Raw genomic sequence first — 20,473 nt, 5'->3', positions numbered from 1 at the left:
CTGTATTCTAGACAGTCTTTAAGTTTTTGACATTTTATATTTTAACATACTCATATTTAGATTAATGCAAGACATCAACGCTGGGCTATTAGACATCGTATTAAGCTGGTTTAATTCTCTGTCTAGTAACGGGTCATGCATTGGTGCTCCAGTAAGTCTTGTTTCGCTGAAATGGTGCGCTGTCCCTTTAAGCCAGTGGGAAGGCGGAGGTTGGGCTCGCCTGTGCAGTCCTTTATAAGAGGCATCGCTCAGTGCGGCTCTATCAGTGTCTGTCCCGATCAATGAGAGGCCGTTTGATTTGTGAACTATTTGTGCGCTGTCTTTCTCTGACTATAGAGGGAAAACATAGACAAGCGCGTCTGGATATAAACAGCAGCACAGAGGATAGGCTGAGCATGCACGCACACTGAAGAGCAGGACCGCGGGTTTGGGCTGCACACTACACTCGTCTGAAAGGTGAGCGAGCATTTGTAGAAGTGTGAATGTTTTTTACATTTAATTTGTATTGTTGTATTTATGACAGTAACGCGGTGTGCAATGTGTTGTCACAGTGTAACTAACCTCACAGTTACATCGTGACATTATGAAGACATTAGTAGCAACATTGTAACCATTATCTAATGTATTTCCTTCTTAGACTAAATAGTCGAACATGTCTTTGTATTTATGTAATTTTATTGTTTATACATTTATATTGTTAAACATGCTACACGCATACAGTAACTGCCAGCTCTAGTATATATGTGTGTGTGTGTGTGTGTGTGTGTATATGTATGTATGTGTGTATATGTATGTATGTGTGTGTGTGTGTGTGTATGTATGTGTGTGTGTGTGTGTGTGTGTATATGTGTGTGTGTATGTGTGTGTATGTGTGTGTGTGTGTATGTATGTGTGTGTGTGTGTGTGTGTATATATATGTATGTATGTATGTATGTATGTATGTATATGTATATATATATATATATATATATATATATATATATATATATATATACACACACATACACTGTACTTGTATAACATTGTATCAGACACACGCGTGATTTCCTTGGCAAGCAATATCATATTATTAATGGTAAGTTCAAATCTCAATCGACAGCAGCCAAACCCAGTTTAAACATTACCAGCCTGTGTGGCAATCTGGATGCACATTGCATTTACTATACACGGGAGATGTGGCATAGTTTCCCCCTCTGAATCACGCTTGTGGCTCTTTTCCTTATTTATATATGCTTAAGAAACACGGTGCTCGGGTTTCGTCAGTCCATTGTTGCCGTGCCAGCGGCTGAAATAATGGTCTGTTAGCATAAGAGTGATTCGTGTCTGAGTCACATCTGCGGAGATGTGCTAGCGGTCGCCCCTTCGTGCAACGCAGTTTTCCGCAGCTCTGCACAGATCCACCAATGGGATCGGAGGGATTGTGCAGAACTGCGCAGAACTGCGGCAGTCTGCGCCGCCAGAACGCGACCCGTGTTCTAGAAGGGGACATCAAAGCAGGGGCGTGCGCGCAGGTAGAGCCGGTACTGAGGCGGAAGAATAGAGTCGAGTGTTTCTTACTCTGATCCACGTCTGATCCTGTGTTTAAAGAGCAGGGATACTTACCTGACACTGTAGGGCCCTCAGTGGGATCATTTATGTAATCATTGCATACATTGTGCCCCTTCATTTATTACGCATCTTCCTGAATGACCTGTTCGTTCTCTCAGCACCAGGTCTTCTTTAATGAGTAAAGTAACCCTGTATTTTTAGGTTTGGGCGTCCAAGCTGTTTTAACTGTACTGCTTTGCTAAACTGTAGTAAACTAATGCAAACGCGCAACACGCAAAACCCAACGCTGTAGTATTAAATTGCGATTAAATTGAATTGGATGTGTAGTTGCAGTAAAATGATGTCGGAAATCGGGATACGAGAGAAAGCAGCTGATGTATGACCCTGCTGTCCTCACTGACTGCAGGATTGGAATCATATTTGGGTGAAAAGTGCATGGCAACATATGGTGTCTGTCAGTGATTTTGGCAAAGTTGCACCGAATTCCTGCAAACTGGGGCCCAAATACTGCAGTTAATCTCTGAAATATAATATCTGAAAACGCTATAAGAGTTTAGCAAATGCATATGAGAACATGCATATGATAAATCGCCTTTTGTGTTATATCAGTGTGTGTCTGTGATGCGGGTCAAGTTGCGAAAGTAAATGCCAAATTGCTTTCCGTGCGACATGCGTGTAGTCCCAAAGGTAAACACCCTCCCTACCCCTGTACCTGAGCTCCACATTTCCAGGGTTAATAATAAACGCTTATCGGGAACATTATGTTGACAGCTATATGAGGGTTATTATAGGAGGCATGTGTCCGTGTCTGGCTGCTGCAAGGTGCACTCTTCTTGCACCTGTTGCAGGAGGAAGCGCCGGCGCAGTGAACGGCTCCGTGCAGGATCACATTGCGCGCCCGGTCCACAGCCAGAGACGCATGCGCGGCTCTCTGTGGATTCCGTTTCTAAGCCAGCGCGACGGGGCAGCTTTCCAGCGGTTTCACGCAGAGGATTCCTGCAGCCTCCTGTTCCCGTGTCTCCCGCTGTCGCTTTCATTCAGAGCTCGGCTGTGCGTCGTTAAGAGTTATATGATTAAATTCAAGGACTAATGATATACAAATGATAACATGCAAAGAGCCGGCCACTCTTTACAGAATGCACATTTAGGCACGTAGGACGAGACTATTCCCTGTGGGCAAACTTGAGGGATAATTGCCCCAGTAATTGATTGAGTGGACAGTTTGCCCCCCAGGAGCACAGAACTTGTTTCTTCACTGCATTGCACTGCTGCTAGTGGAAGTCCAGCCAACACACAGGTTTGCATCTGTTTGAATCTAAGGGCAGTGGATTGCACTGGCAGACTCTTCCAAGACTTAACTTTCTTTTATATTTAGTCCACAATCCATGAAGTGACATTTTATTTGAACAAACCATACATACTGAAAATCACAAAACACCATAATTAGGATGTCCCCCTTGCAAATGCAGACTCAAATCACGCTGACATTAATACATTCAAAGTTTAAAACGGTTCAAGACACTCGCTCATGTATCTATATTTCAGAGGGGTGCACTAGAGCAGAAATATATGGATTCTCATCCAAGATGTTACGGGAACAGGCAGGCATGCCCACTTGACCTCTGCAAAGTCTTGTTAAACCACATTAGCTTCTTGTTGTCTGTAATGAGCTGTTCATTCGAACATTCGTTACTGGTTAAGCAGTTCCATTGGAGACATGCTAGTTAGAAAGTAACCAGTTCAGTTACTGAAAAAACATTTAAAAGAAGATTTATCTTTTAATTCTGTTTGTCATTGTTCTTGTGGTAAACCCGTGTCCTATTTCCAGCTGAAATAGAAGAACCTCTTCCACTGTGAGTGAGGAGTCGCAGACATCTGATACCTGAGAGCATGCATCCGTTTAAAAAGTCACAAAAGGACAAAACATTGTGTTCTGAAATGTACGGTTTTCACACAAAGAACTGCAGTGATGGAAAGGTCTGAGTGTCAAGGGGAACGGCCTGGCTTCCCTCATAGCATCAGTAAGCGCAGTGAAAGACGGGTTCCTAGTGAGATTAGTCTCCCCCCTAAGAGTATTAGCCACCCAGACTGCGAGAAAAGCCTGACGATTAAAATTACATGCATGTTTTCACGAGAAAGGCGCGCATTTGTGAGGACTGTTCAGAATTCACAAAACCCAGCAAAATCAAAGCTGTTTTTTCAGGAATGTGTTGCCAAGGGAGTCTGAAATGAGTGATTCTATTTTCCTGGTACTTAGTGGATCCCGTAATTGGAGGGACCATTTACATGCCTTGTTCCCATGTTGTAATTGATATTCACTGGTATTGAGCAGTCTGGTTCAACTGGACTATTTTCTTTTTTGTTGTTGATTGTGTTATTAGTGATATTCGAATAGGTAGGACCTAATTGTCTACTAAGTTTAGTGACGGACTATGATCTGCACACCAGGAAAAGTATTTAAATTCTCTTTGCTTTCTAAGTTTTTAACGATTCTGTAGATGCATTTAATCTCCAGGAATGTCCGTGTCCCCACTGTCTGTGCTTGATGTGCTCTGTAGCTGCAGCACCGCATTCCCACTCCAAAACATTCTTCTCCTTATCTGGCTTTAGCATTAAGGCATGGCAGTTCTTCTTTGTTTGCATTACGCCTGTTTTCCCTCACAGTGACGTCTGAAATGTGTTTAGGACAGACAAAAAAAAACATGACCACAACAAAAAGAACTAAAGAAACCGGGCTGAAAGGAAGTGACACATTCAGATTTGTTAACTATGCTTTTTTCCCCCGGCGGACAGAATACTGGAATTAAAACTAATGACAATGGATTTTATGCTTAGAACACACCATGCATGTTGCATTATGCCTCTTATTAAATGATCAGTGTATTCTTGAAACTGCCCATCGTTGTGGCAGTATATACTTAGCAGCACAGTCTGCAGGTGAATCAGTCGTGCGTTTTTTGTTATTCCTAACTTTGCATGAAGGGTATTTTATATATTTGGTTATATTATGTGGGGGGATTGCAGCCCAGTGTGTCCTGCTACAACTGGAGTCCATCTTAGACTGGGGCAAGACATTCCACCCTCGATTCCAGTGTCTGTATCTGGTGATAATCATATTTTACAAAAGCAATGAAATACGGTTTAAAAAATAAGTCGATGTCTGAGCCCATGCCATCAGTCCTACATTGAAGCGTGCACGACTGAAATCAATCTACAATGATTGCTATTAATTACTGATATTGGAATAATTATTTAAAAACTTAATAGATTCCCGTATACATGTTTAATTTACAAACCCCAGGAACTTTAAGAACAATGCCCTATGCATCTCTGTTCTTTAATATAAATCTTTAATATAAATAGAACATTTATTTAAATTGATGGTACCTACTCTCAAGGCTTTTTGGAGCAGTTCAGAAAGTAACCCAAGATTCTTTTTGACTGTGGAAAGTGTTGCAACACAGCGAATTGAACACGGTATTTTGAAGTATTTTGTCTTTGCTGTTTAGGACATTGTCTTCAGTCTGTGGGAGGCTGTCAACAGTGACGACACTCACGATGTAGCAAGCAATCCTTGAACCTTGCTTGTCTGTCAGGGTGCTTTCTGAACCGTGGCCCTGTACAGGCATTTCCTCAGATTGTTTTTAACTTCAGGCCTGACTGTACTTTCACTGAAGCAGAGGAAAAAACTGTGATGCACGAGGGAGAAAAAAAGAAGGGACATTGTTCTTCTCAAGCAAAATAAATGAACAGATTTCATTGTCCATCATTTCAGCAAATTCTTAAGGGGCTCAAGAAATTGCAAGCCAGCGATTTCATTCATAATTCTTTACTATCCGGATTAGGAAGACCTTAAAAAAGGAAAAAGAGATTGACAATGACTGCTGTTTCACAGAAAAACACTACACTGTTTCCCTCTCCTTCGCCGATATTTGTTTATACACCCAAACACTCACTCACGCTCCACACACTTTCTCTCTCTCACACACACACACACACACACACACACACACACATACACGCATATACACTGGCACACTTTCACACACTCGCACACACACATTTTATTTTTAAAAAATGCTCTCTGTGGTAATCTATTGAGCATTATTTAATTCATTGCACTTTGTTTGGCGTGGCCGGGGGGGGTGTGGGTGTCTAAGTGCTATCAAACTGAAAGTTTGTCATTCCAGTGCCAGTGGAGCTGTAGATAATGTTGCACAATTGCTCTGTTGAAAGCGGAGATCGGGGGCCGTGGTTAAAAGGCTGCAACACTGTAATTAATGGTGGAGCGGCCGAGCAGACCTGGAACAGGGAGGGCAGGGGGCTGGGCAGGCCATTTCGCAGATGACCTCAGGGGTTGTGCAACTATGAGGCTTCAAACAAGGACTCAGAGAAAAATGTATACAATTATTTTTATTTGGCCCAGAAAAGGAGGGCGGCCAGAAAAGACTGAGCCACCAGATTAGCTGAACCTCTTCTACAACAGGAATGTTTGCACTGTCTTTGTGTGGGTGTTTTTTGTTTCTTTGTTTCTATTTCTTTAGATATTTAGTTATTTAAGATCTGTGTGCGTGTGTCTAGGTGACTAGGAATGCTATGTATGGCCAGCAAACACCCAGAGATCCAGCCCTGTTGCTTTGTTGCTGCTGTTGTTATCATCCTTTATGTACAAATGCCTGTAACCATTAAGGAGGTTAATTCATTTCTGAAGCCGCTACGCATTTTCCGTTACATTTACACCTAGCCAAGTAGTGGAGTGGATAGAACCTTTGTGATGTCATACAGTGAACTTGTTGCTGATGTGACAAGGGGAAAACATTACATCATCTGTGCTTTCTGGCCTCTTTGTTCAAACTGCTTATTTAGTAGCACTTTACAATAATGGGCAGCACTCCTGATGAATTAATAATTGCATACCGTAGGAATGACACATGAATATCTTGCACACTTCCTCTGAGCCTTGACGTTGATCTCATATAACCCCAACCCTAGTCTATAGTCCCATCTCTAATGCTGACTCTAAACCTGTTACATATGTAGTGATTAACATCAGATCTCGGAGAAGGTATTCAGGTATTCACTGGGGATTTGCGCCCCTAATTGAGAGTCCTCTCGCCGTGCCACTTTGCCCTGCTAATGTTCTGTGCCCATGGCTGTGTTTCAGGTATGCCGGCAGCTGCCAGGTAGGACAGCACAGACTTTCTTGGCTTGGATGCGTCCCGATTGCGGCTGGAGCATGTCAACAGCAGGCCTCGCTGCCCAGGAGATCCGCGTCCCTCTCAAAAGCCCGTTCCTGCACAGCAGCCATTGCCACAGCATGGCCAGTGCCAAGCCCTACTGGGACCAGCACCATGACCTGGACAAGTAAGTGTTGACACTGGGGGCTCAACCTATAATGCACGCTTGATATATCATTATTACGTCATGAGTTATAAGACATACCGTTTCACACAAAACATCTAACGCATTATGGTGGGAATTAACCTCCGGAGCCACAGGTGCAATAGGGCCGGAAATCCCACACAGAGGACCGAGCATAACTGTACCACGTCAGCACACAGTGAGCCAATGGCTGCCGGACCCCGTGGTCTTCACAAGCCCCTCTCCTTGTCCGCTCGACCAGTTTGGCCTGCACAAAGGGACATTTACTAACTGGTACAAAGAGCCAGCCTGGAATACGTGGCCTGGTACTGGGAAATATGACAATTATCCATGTGCTCAGTAACCTCCTTTGTGTGCTAGCCCTTTAAAACGTGCTGTCACCCTTTGTTTGGGCTCCATACGCAACTCTGTGGAGCGTAATCGTGTCCACATTTCAATAGTAAATTGTCACGAGCGCCGGCTGTTCCAGCAAAGCATAATAGACGGTCTATTGCGCTGCGTGGGTGTGCTCATTATCCTACCTTATTAAGGTGCCTTTCAGCCGCATAATTGAACCGTACCGTGTCACACTTTTATGCACTTTGTCAGACATGACATGTCATAAATGGTATATGAGTCATGTACAGAAATTCAGCCCCTTAATCATTTAGATGCACGGCAGTAAAATACCCCATTCTTTAAGGCAGAAGGGATTTTTGCTCTTCTCTTCAGCAGGGAGCAATCTCTTATTTCCAACAATCAGGTTGGCTAATGTGGTTTACCAGTCTGTGTCCGTCTATCTGCTCGAATGCCCTTCGTTTGCCATATATATGACTGAGGGGGGTATAATTGTAGGGTTTATTACAGCAGAGTTTACATACTGATACCCTTCTCTGGGGTGATTGACTCACCGTGCCTTTCATTGTTTTACAGCCTGTACTGGATGGAGTACAACCTCAAACCACAGCAGCAGGTCCCTGCGTCTCTGAGCTTTGAGAGTAAGTACTGAGAAAACATTCCTGCGGTGACTACGGGTTCTGCACCCAGGGAGACGCTTCCTGGCCACACAATGCCCTGCTAAACTGGTTCACGGGAACCATGAGAAATCCCAGCCCCCACACAGATAAGACCACAAATATATATATGTATGTTCAAGTATGGATACAACTTTGTTTCTGGTTGGTTTGCGACCAGGGGATTTACGGCTCAGTTCTTCAAGTGATGAGCGATCGTTTGAAGAAACGCAAAACTCATGATCTGTGTCAGAGCCAGCATTGTTCACTTAATTTTCCTTAATTTCTGTGTCTCCCTGGTCCTCTTTGCACGGTGCAGGGAGGTGGCGAAATGGTGTCTGGACTTCCAGTGGGGAGCTGAGAACCATGTTTTCTGCCAGTCTGTATATAATAAGGGAGGAATTTTATTTCCATCTTTATTCTAAGACATGGCCAGTCTGTGGGAGGGAGCTGGGAGCTTGGCAGTGCTCCCCGGCTCTAAATATAGCCCCGAGAGTGTGCGGTGGAACTGGGAGAGGTCAGACTGCGCTTTGCTGGTGAGCCGGGTTGGGCTTTAAGCGCCCTTTCAGCCTGGAGTTGCCAGGGACTGCGGTAAGCACGTTGTGGTCGCTTCACTGCAGCGCCTAGGGCAGGATTGTGCAGCTCGGTGCAGCCACAGCCTACCCCGGCGAAGTGTGCGCCTGGGGAGACGCGAACGCTGCACAAGCTCCGACACGTGCTGCACGGCGTGGGTAAACAATACGGGAAGGAATACAGCTGCGTGATGGAAATGTGTAGGCTGATGCAAGCCCTCACAGCTTGGTTTCACTCTCCCTCCCAGATTCAGAGTCAGGTCCTTGGGTATGACGCACTCTCTTTGGAAATCTTGGACCCCCCCCCCACTGGTCTTTTCCTAATCTAGGATTACGGTGCAGAGAAACTCAAAGCCGCTGTAAAGAAAGCAGAACATACATCTTGTTCAAACTAAGCATAACATAAAAAACATCTAACTTGAAGGGTAGTAGCTAATGCATTGAACTTCAATGTTGCAGATCATATACTGGATTCAAATCATAGGATTTATAGTTTTGGATTGGTGGTAACAGATTGCAGATGATTGGGAATTTGAGAAACATTTTATTTTATTTGTATGTATAATATGTATATATTTAGTTCCATCCCTGCTCTTCTCGCTCCACTTTTAACAGCAATATCTGCTCAGATATGTTACCTTTGCATTGTCTTTTTTTATTATGTGATAGTCTTGTGTTGAAGCGCAGGATTTGTTGAGTTGCGGTCTGTATCTAGATGTGGACGCAGTGTGGATAGCTGTACAGCTGGGTGCTATAAGTGGTTCATGCGAAGGATCACAGTCCACGAGAGAAGGAAGTGTGAAGGAAGGTCTCGGCCTTCCCTCCCTCCTTGTTTTAAATCTTGCCACAAATTAAGCCGAGAAACAATAGTCCTTTTTTGTGTGCAGAATAGGCACTGTCATTCATCACGAAACAATTCTATTGGCCCAATACATGAGGGGTGGAGGGTGTCACTCTAGTTCATTACTAATTAAGGTGCTCGGAATTCCAGGAGACATCTTTGAATGTTTGATTTGCTAAACCAGCTCGTTTGGTTTTTGTGCCACAAGCGGTTGGGTCAGATATTTGAAAGATGTCGTCCTTTAATTGCTCTCGCTGCTCCACCAGTGGCATGACCTCGTTTTTTTTGTTTATGTATACTTGGCAGTTATGCTTTATTAATCAAAGCATTCATTTAGTTCAGTCTCATAAATGAACAGAAATTCCATTAAGGTATTTTCATTGGTCCATTAGAGTTTAATGCATATATTAAAAGCGGTCTTAATTGGTTACATTTTTTTAATCACTTTTTCGTGTCACAAGTTCATTGTGATGTGGGTCTTAAAGATACTGTGATTTTCAATATGATCAATGTTTCAGTGTATGACATTTTTGTACTGTGGGAATACAAGAGCGAGGCCTATCGCGGTTTTGTCACATTATCTGTTCCCAAAGGTTGTTGTGGCGGATGTTGTTGAGAAGCATATAAGGTTAGGAAGTTTTTGGAAGATTGTGCTGCTTGTGTTCCTGATCGCTGATTCCTGAAATTATCTCTTGCCGTCCTGTTGTGACTGAAAATGTTTTAATGCAGGAAGAGAAAAACACGAGGCTGCGGCTGCCTTTGGATTTTTATTTAGATAGTTTTGATGCTAGTTGGATCCGCAGTGTCCAGTACATGTGTTTCTTCATGTATCGGTGTAGGAAGGAACAGGAATGTCCATTTCTCCGGGAACATCACTCTGATTAACCATTTTCAGAAACTCTAAAAACGTTTGCTGTAGTCCACCTACCACCCACAAAGCCTTGGCCAAAACACAGGTATGTGTACTATGAACAAACCTCAGGCTAATCGGTATCTTTTTCCTTCTCTCTCTCTCTCTCTCTCTCCAGGGCAGCACTGTCACCCTCACTCTCCGCACAGCCCCAGCACCCAGCGCCTGCCCCCAAAGAAATCTCGCCCTTCCCAGCTGTTCCTGCCCTCGTGCGCTGACCCCTCCATGCCCAGCCCCCCAGAGGGCGACCAGGTGGTCCCTTCATTCCAGCGGCTGTCCGTGTACGAGCGCACGCCTCCTCACACCCCTGGCCGCGGGGCCAAGCCTCTGCCCCCCCTCCCGGGCCCGTACGGCGCGGACCTGTCCTCGGACGAGGCGGTGGACAGCGAGGTGGAGTTCTTCACCAGCGCAGATGACAGTCGCTGCCTGGTGCCCGAGCCCTGCCCCAAACCCCTGGCCTTCCGCTACGGGGCCCCCAGCCGGCGAAGCTTCCGGGGCTGCGGGCAGATCAACTACGCCTACTTCGAGGGCCCCAGTGGGCCCCACATCCAGGAGCAGCAGCAGCAGGAGGACTGCGAGGAGCAGCTGCAACTGAAGGAGCAGCAGGAGTTGCAGGAGCAGCAGGCGGCCGCCAAGGACAGCGTCAAGCAGCAGGACCGGCCACACCGCCGGCTGCGCCGCTCCCACTCCGGCCCGGCTGGCTCCTTCAACAAGCCCGTGGCCCCGCGTCTGTCCTTGCACCACCACCCCGGCCACGCCCACGACAAGCCAGAGGTGCCCCCCCGCGTGCCCATCCCCCCACGTCCGGCCAAGGCAGCAGACTACCGCCGCTGGTCGGCAGAGGTGGCCTCAGGGGGCTACAGCGACGAGGACAAGCCTCCCAAGGTGCCCCCCCGGGAGCCCCTGTCCCGCAGCGGCTCCCGCACCCCCAGCCCCAAGAGCCTGCCCATGTACCTCAATGGCGTGATGCCCCCCACACAGAGCTTCGCCCCCGACCCGAAATACGTCAGCAAAGGCCTGCAGCGGCAGAACAGCGAGGGGTCGCCCACCTCCCGGACCCCCTGCATCCTGCCCATCATTGAGAACGGGAAGAAAGCCAGCCACACGCACTACTTCCTGCTCCCGCAGCGCCCCGTCTACCTGGACAAGTTCGAGCGCTTCTTCAAAGAGGCGGACTCTGGGTCCAGCCAGAGCGCTGCCCCCGGCCCGGACGCCAAATGGGACAGCCAGGCCAAACAGAGGCACCATGTGAACGTGGTGTCGCCCTAGGGGCCCAGAGACACTGCCCACCCGGCCGGCCTGAGGCAGTCGTTTCAGGACTAGAGTTCGGTCACACACGCTGCTTATCGCCCGCACCAGTAATAATCTCGGACAGGACAGATCTTATTGTAACTGGACACTTACTTTAAACCAAGAGATAAAACTGCCCAGCGGTTGTGCAAGTTTGTTTCTGATTGTCTGATTGTGATTATTAACACCTGTCTGCCAAGCGGGGTAAGTGACGCAACACTGCTCGAGTTGAAGGGGATTTTTTATTTGAAACCACGAAACTGTCGATCCCCCGATGCAGTATCGGCATAAACACTGTCTCTGTTCAGTTACGCAGACGTTATCCTTGTTGCGGGGAAGATGATTCAGAATTATTATTTTTGATATTAATATTATTGTTGTTTCTATTAATATGATATCGGTATTAGTGTTGTCACGTGTTGCCCATGGTGTGGTGTAGTGTGGTAGGAGCTGGACTCGTACCGTGTGTTTTTCAGTGTTTTTGTTTCTTCTCTGACAGAAAATGCTGCAGATTGTTTGTGTCTGGCTTGGCTGTGTTCGTTGTGGCTGATGCTCCATTGCCAGGGAGTTTGTGTGTGCTTGAGGGCAAGAGAGAATGGCAGAGAAAATCACACTGCTTCGATAATTTATGAGGGGAAAATGTTAACTTTTTTATTTTAAGAAGTCAATATGAAGGGACAATCCTTATTTCCTACAAAACCTGCCTTCCTTTGTAAATTTGTGTACTTTTACATCTTCGGTCCACACACAGTTTCCACAGCTGTTGAAAGAGACAGCCGTGTAATGGGAGTCTTAAGTATACTCCCCATGACAAATACAAAACAGGGCGGTCTTTGTGTGTGTGTTGGGGTAGCCTTGTGCAGTGTGTGTGTGTGTGTGTGTGTGTGTGTGTGTGTCAGTCAGGGGACATTTGAAAAGTGTGTCTGTGGGAGGGAAGACTGTGTGTGTGTGAGAGGGAGTGCACTCTTGTCAGTGTGCTGTATGTAAAAGTGTAGTTTTTTTTTCCTGCTTCTTGGGGAGCAAATTGTCATTCTTTTTCCAGTGCCTTACATTTATTTGTATTTTTTTCTTTGTGAACTTGTGCGTGACCTTTGAACTAACGAATATGAAGGAATCTTGTCAACGTGTCTGCAGTTTTTATTTTATTTTTGTTCCTGCACAGAATGTGGATCTGTTCTACATGTGAATGTATGTTTAATTTATTTGAATTGTTAACGAGATGAGTCTGTTTTCAGTATACGTGCTGTCGTCAAACTCTGGAGATGAATCATCTCTTGATATTTTCCAAAAATCACATACAACTAGAATGATGTTCATTCTTACCTCATACGAGACCTGACTGCCAGGTATGAGAAACCAGCCAGAAGAAATATTTGTTTTTGGCTTAACTACACCTACTTCTAATGGAGACAAATAAAACTGCTAATTTCTGAAAATATTCTGAACATACTCATTCTCGTTATTTTAAGAAGCTACTTGGCCCTTTCTGTCACTACTTTTATTGAAATATTTGAAGGTTATTTCAAATGTAACTCTTGTACACTTGCAGGTTGAGATATCTGTGTGCGTGTGCGTGTGCATGTTACCCAGTATGTATCAGTTTCAGTGTCCAGAGCCATGTGTTGCATCACAAGGCCTCAATTTGGGTCTCCTCCCCAGCGCAGACAAATAAAGTCTCTGTGTGTGTGTGGTATCAGTCACCCTTGTTGGGATGTCCTACTCGAGTCCATTTTAAACAATGGAAGGGACCCGTTCATTCAGTCCAGTCTGGTCCAGTGATGGCGTAGCTTTCAGACATGTTTACTGCAGCTCCATTCAACAATAGAAAAATGTTTCCTTTGCCCACCATCCTGTTCCTTGGGTGGATTTGCACCTTTTAAACCTTTTAAACTAAAACTGGGAGAGAACTTTCGTAGCTCTCCGAAAGGAAATGCTTTTTTTGTTTTTCAGTGAACTCTTTTTAAGGCCAAATCTAGGTTGATGCACATTTTCTGGCTTACTTTGTTAAGCCCAGGTTGTGCTGAACTGTATTTGGCATAGTATTTGCTGTATATAGATTCATGTCTCTCTGTGACTGCAGTGGGCGCGGTCATACAGGCTGCTGGTAGCTAAGGAGTAAGTTTGAAAGTTATAAGCTAATATTGTGCGTGTGTTAAACTGAGACTGTATATGTAGCATTATATTTGTCTGGTAGATTACCTGGAGAAAAGGGTGCCAAACAACTTGGCATCACTACTCAAACAGGCTGGGCCTCAGGATGAAACGCTGTTCACCTTTTTACACGAGTGCTTCTCCTCACGTATTGCCTGTAGGGCGTGTTAAACCATTTCTGCTGACATCATCGTCTCTTCCACACCTCCTCCTACAGATCGAAGGAAACAAACCTCATTGACAGGATAATCTTCTGATTACAGTGTGGCAGATAAGCCTGTGATGTCACTGTACTTCCCCTTTTCCCTGCTGTTTTCGTAATAGGGAATATTGTCTCCAGAATACTACACTTCTGAGGCGAGTCTCAGATTTCCCTGCTTGGCTTGCTGCCTCTCACCTGTATGGTCGAACGGCTGTTTCCTCCTTCTGTGTGAGGTTGTGCGGTTAATGAGGAGAAGCGCTGGGAGGGCAAGGGCTGATACTCTCTATATGCCAGCCTCCCATATCCCTACAACAGAGCAAGGGGGCGAGGCGGGGCTCTGTAGTCTCTCCTGTTGCTTCCTGTCCTTATTTGTACAACAGATGACACACCTGGCCCTGTTTTCTATGTTCCTTTAGGGACTTTCTAAATCCTGGTGACCTGGACTGAAGGGTCACCCCTGTTCTGATCATTCAGCCCCTCATCACAACGATTTTGAAGGTTTTTATTTTATATTTTTTAATAAAAATAAAATCCCACTGAACAAAGACTAATTGAATACTCACCAACAAACGTTTTACTGAAATTGACTTAAATGAACATTATGTATAAACTAAACATTTTCAAAATCTGTGATGTAGCTTTTTGGGGCTCCTGATTTTGTTTGTTTCTGTTTTTCTCTCTATACACTGCAAAGCAAACAGACATACTGACCAGATACCATGTCGAGTGATTTTATTTTTGTCAGAAACCTGTTTACATTGTAGAACTGCTAGATGTGATTATGTGAATTATTTAATATCTTAACCTATTTACAAGTCTTACTATATATATATATATATATATATATATATAACAATAACAAACTATAAATGAAGGCAAGTTCATCAAGAATGAAATGACATTCTCTGCTGTGGTAAAAGCAAATGCACTGATATTACAGTATGTTGTAATGTGTACAGTATTTGACAAAGTTCCCCTTGTCATATTGAAAAATGTATGTTATTCTTAATACTCTAATGTTGTTTATAGTCTTTAAAAACCTAAAATAAAAATGACTTATTTATGAAGTGCTGTCATTATGTCATTTTATTGTACTCTCTGGGTTTATCGCATGGGGATTCATTTTCATATCTCGAACTGTGTTCAGACTCGCTTTTTATATCAATTGTCAAACAATCTGGTCTTTTGGGAGAAATGGGGGTGTATTAACACTACAGGTCAAAGGAGTTCAACCGTTTGACACTTATCTAATAGTCCAGGGAACGGAGAGAAAGAGAGAGAGAACCAACCACAGCAGAGTGCTTTTCCCTGAGTCAATCTGCGTAATCTAATCTGTTTCTTCCTCCAAACCTGCGTTCTGTGGCGTTTCAGACTTTTACAGCTAGTCCCAGCCTCCCCAAATAATAATGAAAGCCTATTTCCAAAGTCTGTTAAAGTCAGCTACTGAAATCCTGTGTGTCTGTGTGTGTGTGTGTGTGTGTGTGTGTGTGCTGTGATGTGTGGCGTATTCGCTCTACTTGGGAGAGAGCTGGGCACCTGCGTCACCCTTCATTAGGGTGGGCCGACTCCCCTGCAGAGACCAGGTGTGCTGGCCTGCCCATCCAATACAATAAGCCTCTCTGTGGGGGCACTGCTTGCGCACTGCACAGCTGTCTTCTGCGGCGGACCACACACACTGTGTCCAACACACTCGATAATCCTTCTTCCATTATGCTCCCACATAAATGCACAGTTTTTTTTACTTGCATGTTGCTACAGCTACCTGGCGTGAACAGAGAACCAGAGATGGACCTGGGAGAGTTGTGTGCCTTTGTTCGACACAGGAAGAGAAAGAAAGCACTTTATTAGGAGATGAAAAGGAGACATTTTAGGAGGCAGGTATAGAGTATAGGTATGTATGTCCCCAAACATTTACTTGGATAGGTGCCACTAGGATCAGAGATCAGCTCATTTCAGGGTAGCTTGAACTATTGTCCATGATTTCAGAGCTTTATCTCAGTTTACAAAATCCACAGTAAAAACGATGTTCGATTTCTCATCTGGAAGTGCACTGGGCAGCAGGTCTTGGTCATCCTGGTTTCTATGGACGTTTCTTGATTGAAACTGGAAAGGATTTAACTGAGGTGTCTTCCAATCATTGTGACTTTAACAGATGTACGGAAATGCTCAATGCTAACGAAGCTGCTGGTGAGAGAGCAGGCAGGCAGGGGAGAGAAGTGGAGAGAGCGGTTTGTGTGTGTGTGTGTGTGTGTGGGGTGGGGGGGTGAAAAATCAATATCAGGGTCCAGGCTGTATAACGGCTTATCAGGCGTTGAGACACGGTGTTCTTGTTTCAGTGATTACTCTGTTTGACAAGCCCAAAGCCTGTGTTTCTCGCTGAGACCCATGTTTTCCACTAGCCTTGGCGGGGCGAACCATTTTATGGTTTGCAAACATTGATTCTGAACCAGCTGTCTAATCTGAGCAAACACCTGGTGCAAACTAGGTCACCTATACCAACATTAGCCTTCCCTGCGCTCTCAGGGGACAGGGGACAGCGGGGGCTGTGGACACAGTGACAGACAGAACCGATATGGAGGAGAAAGATTAAATTAGCAATCGCGAAGGCTGAGATAATGTCGTTTTGGCAGCCTGTATGTTTCTAGCCAGTTTACCCTTTAGAACAATTATCTTCCTTTATTGTTATTGTTAGTATCACTCATTATTACTACTGCATTTAATGGGTATATGGCCCATTACAGGCAGTCCTGCCCACGCACACACTCCAGAGAAACATAATACTGTATCCCTTGCATAACCCCCCTGTTTTATTGGCTTTGTAAACAGATCCTGGCCCCGCTGCAGCCAGCCTTATCTCACTGCTGAAAATCAACATGGCCCTGCAGGACCTGGAGCCAGAAATCAACATCCAGCTGGACCAGGGGCCTAGCCTTTTATCAGACGACTCCAGGCAGGTGTTTTTGTAGTGTCTCTTTAAAACAAACAGTAGGGTTCCTATTTACCTTCTCTAATACTGGCCATATGGTTGCATTTCACTGTTTTTATGATATTATACAATCATCCCACTGTTTCATTCCAGGGGTTTGGTGTTCGATGCCTCATTTGCTGTAGTTTCTGAGTGCTTTGATGCACACTATTCCTCCTGCTCTTTTCTGCATGGTGTGGCTGCACGAATTCACACAGTGTGCAATCTCTGTTGCACTACTGTGTGACTTTCTACAGTCGTCTTCTAACCGTACCGGAGAACGCTTGTCATCTCGGGCAACAGCAAAAGCGGTTCCCTATCAGTGGTGACGATAAATATGCCGTCAGGACTCGGAGAGGAGTTTCTCACTCCAATGTGACCGCTTGTGTTTAAGACTTCGGGGACAGGACCAGAGGCCTCATTTCCTTTCTGGTCTATCTGCCTATCACAGGGTCCTTGGGTGGGCTGAGCAAGCCAAGAGGGAGCAGGGCACCAGACGTCAGCAGAGATCTGCTAATGCACAAAACAGGCCGGGATGATCTCCAAACAAGGTGGACTGCAGCCTTGATCTTGGCGAGCTCTTGGGGGATAGGGGGTCCGTATCAAGTGTAGGGGGTGCAGGCAGGGTTCCAAGATCAATGCGTTACCCTCTCCTCTGCAATAGTAATCACTCGTTCAAGGTCTAGTGTAAGCAGACAGAGGCTCCTGCAGGATGTTTATCTTGTCCTTCAGGCCTCCTTGTCTGCAGCATGCCATCCCCAAGGCAGGTTTCTCTTTCCCCCCCGATTTCCTTCGTCTTCCCATAAATCATGGCAAAGACCGGAGTTGTTGTCTCCGGGCCCGGGGATGTAACCCCGAGGAACACATCGATCTTTGTGCGCTGCTGTGCTCATGCAGTCGGCCCTGCGGTGTGCTCGTGGATGGAAACAGAAGCGTTTTTTCAATCGAGCGTGTGTTTTTGGGGAATGACGTCTCTATTTTTGTTCGAGGCCTCTGGTTGGCGGTAGATTAAGAGCAGTAGGAAAAAGCAGTCCCTTATGGTCCTCCGTTCCTCCACACAGCACGGGCCATGAGACGTGTATCTGTATCAGCTGGTTAGCGACTGGTCGAGCAATGTGTGCACCGACCAAGGGGACGGGGGCAGCTTCAGAGTGTTTTACACCACAAGCAAGTGCGTCGAAAGAGAAATAGGAACCCTGGGTTGGCATGCGAGGAACACAGGCTGGGAGAGAACCTGGGAGAGAAGCAACTCCAGAAGACATTCTGTCAACTCGGAGAAACACAATGTAATGTTTTTCTTCTCATGGGTTCACTTTCCTCAATCAAACAATGTGGAGAAGCAATAAATAAGGCAAACACAATTCTGGGGTATATTGTCAAAAGTGTAGAATTGAGAACAAGGGCAGTGATGTTCAGACTGTACAATGCACTAGTTAGAGCTCATCTGGATACTGTGTGCAGTTCTGGGCTCCACACTTCAAGAAAGATATCGCTGCTCTAGAGGCAGTTCAGAGGAGAGCAACTAGACTTATTCCAGGTCTGAAGGGAATGTCCTACTGAGAGACTGACAGCCAGTAAATTTGCAGGATTTCCCCTGAGACGAGTTCATCTAGGGAATGCAGGTGTGGATTAACTCTAATTGCGCCCCCTTCCTTTCACAAAACCACAATACCGTGTTCAGCAACCTCATAATGCCACCATTTGCATACAGCAGGGCGATCCCTGTTTGTTTTCCCCGCTGTTATCATGGTAACCACTATGTCTGCGGTTTGCACTCAGAAGCTTTGTCTTTTTGTATTTCAATTAATTAATTTTTTGATTTAAACAATGGTCTCTTTTCATTCTTTCCCCCTGTTTTCTTTCTTTATCTTTGCTCCGTGCTATTCTGTCTGTTGGCAGCACGGAAAGCACACAAGCACAGAGGTGCAGCGTGCTGTTGGGGGGTTGTCAAGGCAGCGTGCGATGTGGCGCTGTCACACCCAGCCAGCTTAGGAGCGCGTCTCAGGAGCGCCCAGACTTCATCCTAGAGCTGCACTCACATCAGGGTTCTCTTGAGGCTCCGGAAAGGCAGTTTGGTGCAGGGGATCTCAGGTGATCACATCAGTACTCTGAACACCACTATGAATCCATCAGGGCCAGTTGTTTTCAGCCCTGACCCCCTACCTATCCATTTCACTCACTTGAGGTAGCCAATGGGAAGTGCAGAAATGGAAAACCCCCGACCCTGTAGTGGCGTTGACGTTGTCCGATTGCGACACAATAAGGTCCTCTCCCCAGTAGTTACAATTTTAGTTATTTTGCATGCATATAAGACACATATTGTGTTCTTTTCATTTGCAGTTAAACTAATTCCCAGTACTGTAAATGCTCTCAGATCTTGGCACAGTAATGCTGTCTGCACATCTCCGTCTCTGCAACCTCCACGCCATATGGAGAGCAGTTTGATTGTTGTGCATGCATTCACACACTGTATTTTGTTCGATTTTATTATTATTGTTCTCATGTCACTAAAATAATCCTTTTCATTGTGGGTAGTCTCCGGGTATTCCAAGGTGTCCATATACCTCCCTGACAGCCCTGAGTAGTTTTTCTACATTCAATGGAGACCCTTAGGTCTGACAGCACTGTAACTCAATACTGTCCTCGATTACAAAATGCCAGCTCATCTACATGCTGAGCCTTACTCTGGGTATGAACCCTGTCTGTCTGTGGCTCCAGCCATCTAACCCCCTGCCACCAGATGTTTGCTGCATCCTCCCAACATGTGCCCTGCCCTATCCAACCGGCCTACACCAAACCACCTCACGTGCAAGCTCCTGTTTCTAATATGCATTTCAAAGGTTACGTGACAGCTAAAGCAAAGACAATAACTGTGCCAGTCAGACCAGCGAGTCAGGCAAATGCTATGAGCGACTGCACTTGCTCTATTGTGTGTTTCAGTAATGCAAAGATCCTTACACAACGACCTGACTGCTCGATAGAGGGTATAACTTGAACAAGAACAAAGGCCGAGGGAATTCGTAATTGCTCACACACCTCACACTCAAGCCTACAAGCACTAACAGCTCAGTCGCGGTATGTGGCCTGTTGCCATACCAAGAGACGTGCTGCAGACAATAAGGCTCAGATCTGATTCAGCTGGTGAAATAAGTAATTCGGAGAATGAATGCAACTCTGTCACCTGGAATGTGATTTTGTTAGGTAATTAACATTGTGGGGTGTTTAAACCAGGGCAGAGAAAATCCACAGCCAAAGTACGGAGTAAAGCGCATGCCTAGGGATTGACCACAGTGGTGGGATGGTGCAGAAAGTCTACTGCCTTCTATCAATAGTCGGCAACTGCAGCCTGTGATATGGGACGGGGATACCATTAAAATAATGTCTTTCTCCAATCACTTTATCAGGGCCAACCAGATAATTGTTATCTCATGGGAGCGAGCTGTATCTTGTCTCTTTATTTGTACATACACACACACACACACGCACACACACACTGCTGCCTTGGAAGTACCAACCAAGGCCCAAACTCTGTCAGGACTGGCACCTCAGATTTGAGAAAAGGATAGTTACATCCCAGTGATTTTTCATTCAAGGCAATGTCACCCTCTAGTGTCCATACC

The 20,473-nt window shown here is 45.4% G+C and overlaps 1 protein-coding gene across 1 annotated transcript; it reads left to right on the top strand.

Moving 5' to 3' along the window:
* Positions 1 to 245: 245 nt before the first annotated feature.
* On the top strand, positions 246 to 14,955 carry errfi1a (ERBB receptor feedback inhibitor 1a). Its single transcript, XM_066690521.1, has 4 exons — positions 246 to 456; positions 6,713 to 6,912; positions 7,843 to 7,907; positions 10,364 to 14,955. Exons 2-4 carry the CDS (start codon positions 6,761 to 6,763, stop codon positions 11,512 to 11,514), a joined length of 1,368 nt encoding a protein of 455 aa, XP_066546618.1. The 5' UTR covers positions 246 to 456; positions 6,713 to 6,760; the 3' UTR covers positions 11,515 to 14,955.
* Positions 14,956 to 20,473: the final 5,518 nt, after the last annotated feature.

Source organism: Amia ocellicauda, chromosome 18, assembly GCF_036373705.1.
Source record: "Amia ocellicauda isolate fAmiCal2 chromosome 18, fAmiCal2.hap1, whole genome shotgun sequence".
Classification (NCBI taxonomy): domain Eukaryota; kingdom Metazoa; phylum Chordata; class Actinopteri; order Amiiformes; family Amiidae; genus Amia; species Amia ocellicauda.
The sequence above is the reverse complement of the archived record's forward strand: the minus strand, read 5'-3'. Positions and strand labels throughout refer to the sequence as shown.

Excerpts from the sequence above, each read along its gene's own strand:
- errfi1a (XM_066690521.1), top strand. The coding sequence starts at position 6,761 with ATGCGTCCCGATTGCGGCTGGAGCATGTCAACAGCAGGCCTCGCTGCC. Across the intron at positions 6,913-7,842 it reads CAGCACCATGACCTGGACAA|CCTGTACTGGATGGAGTACA; the intron begins GTAAGTGTTGAC and ends ATTGTTTTACAG. Across the intron at positions 7,908-10,363 it reads TGCGTCTCTGAGCTTTGAGA|GGCAGCACTGTCACCCTCAC; the intron begins GTAAGTACTGAG and ends CTCTCTCTCCAG.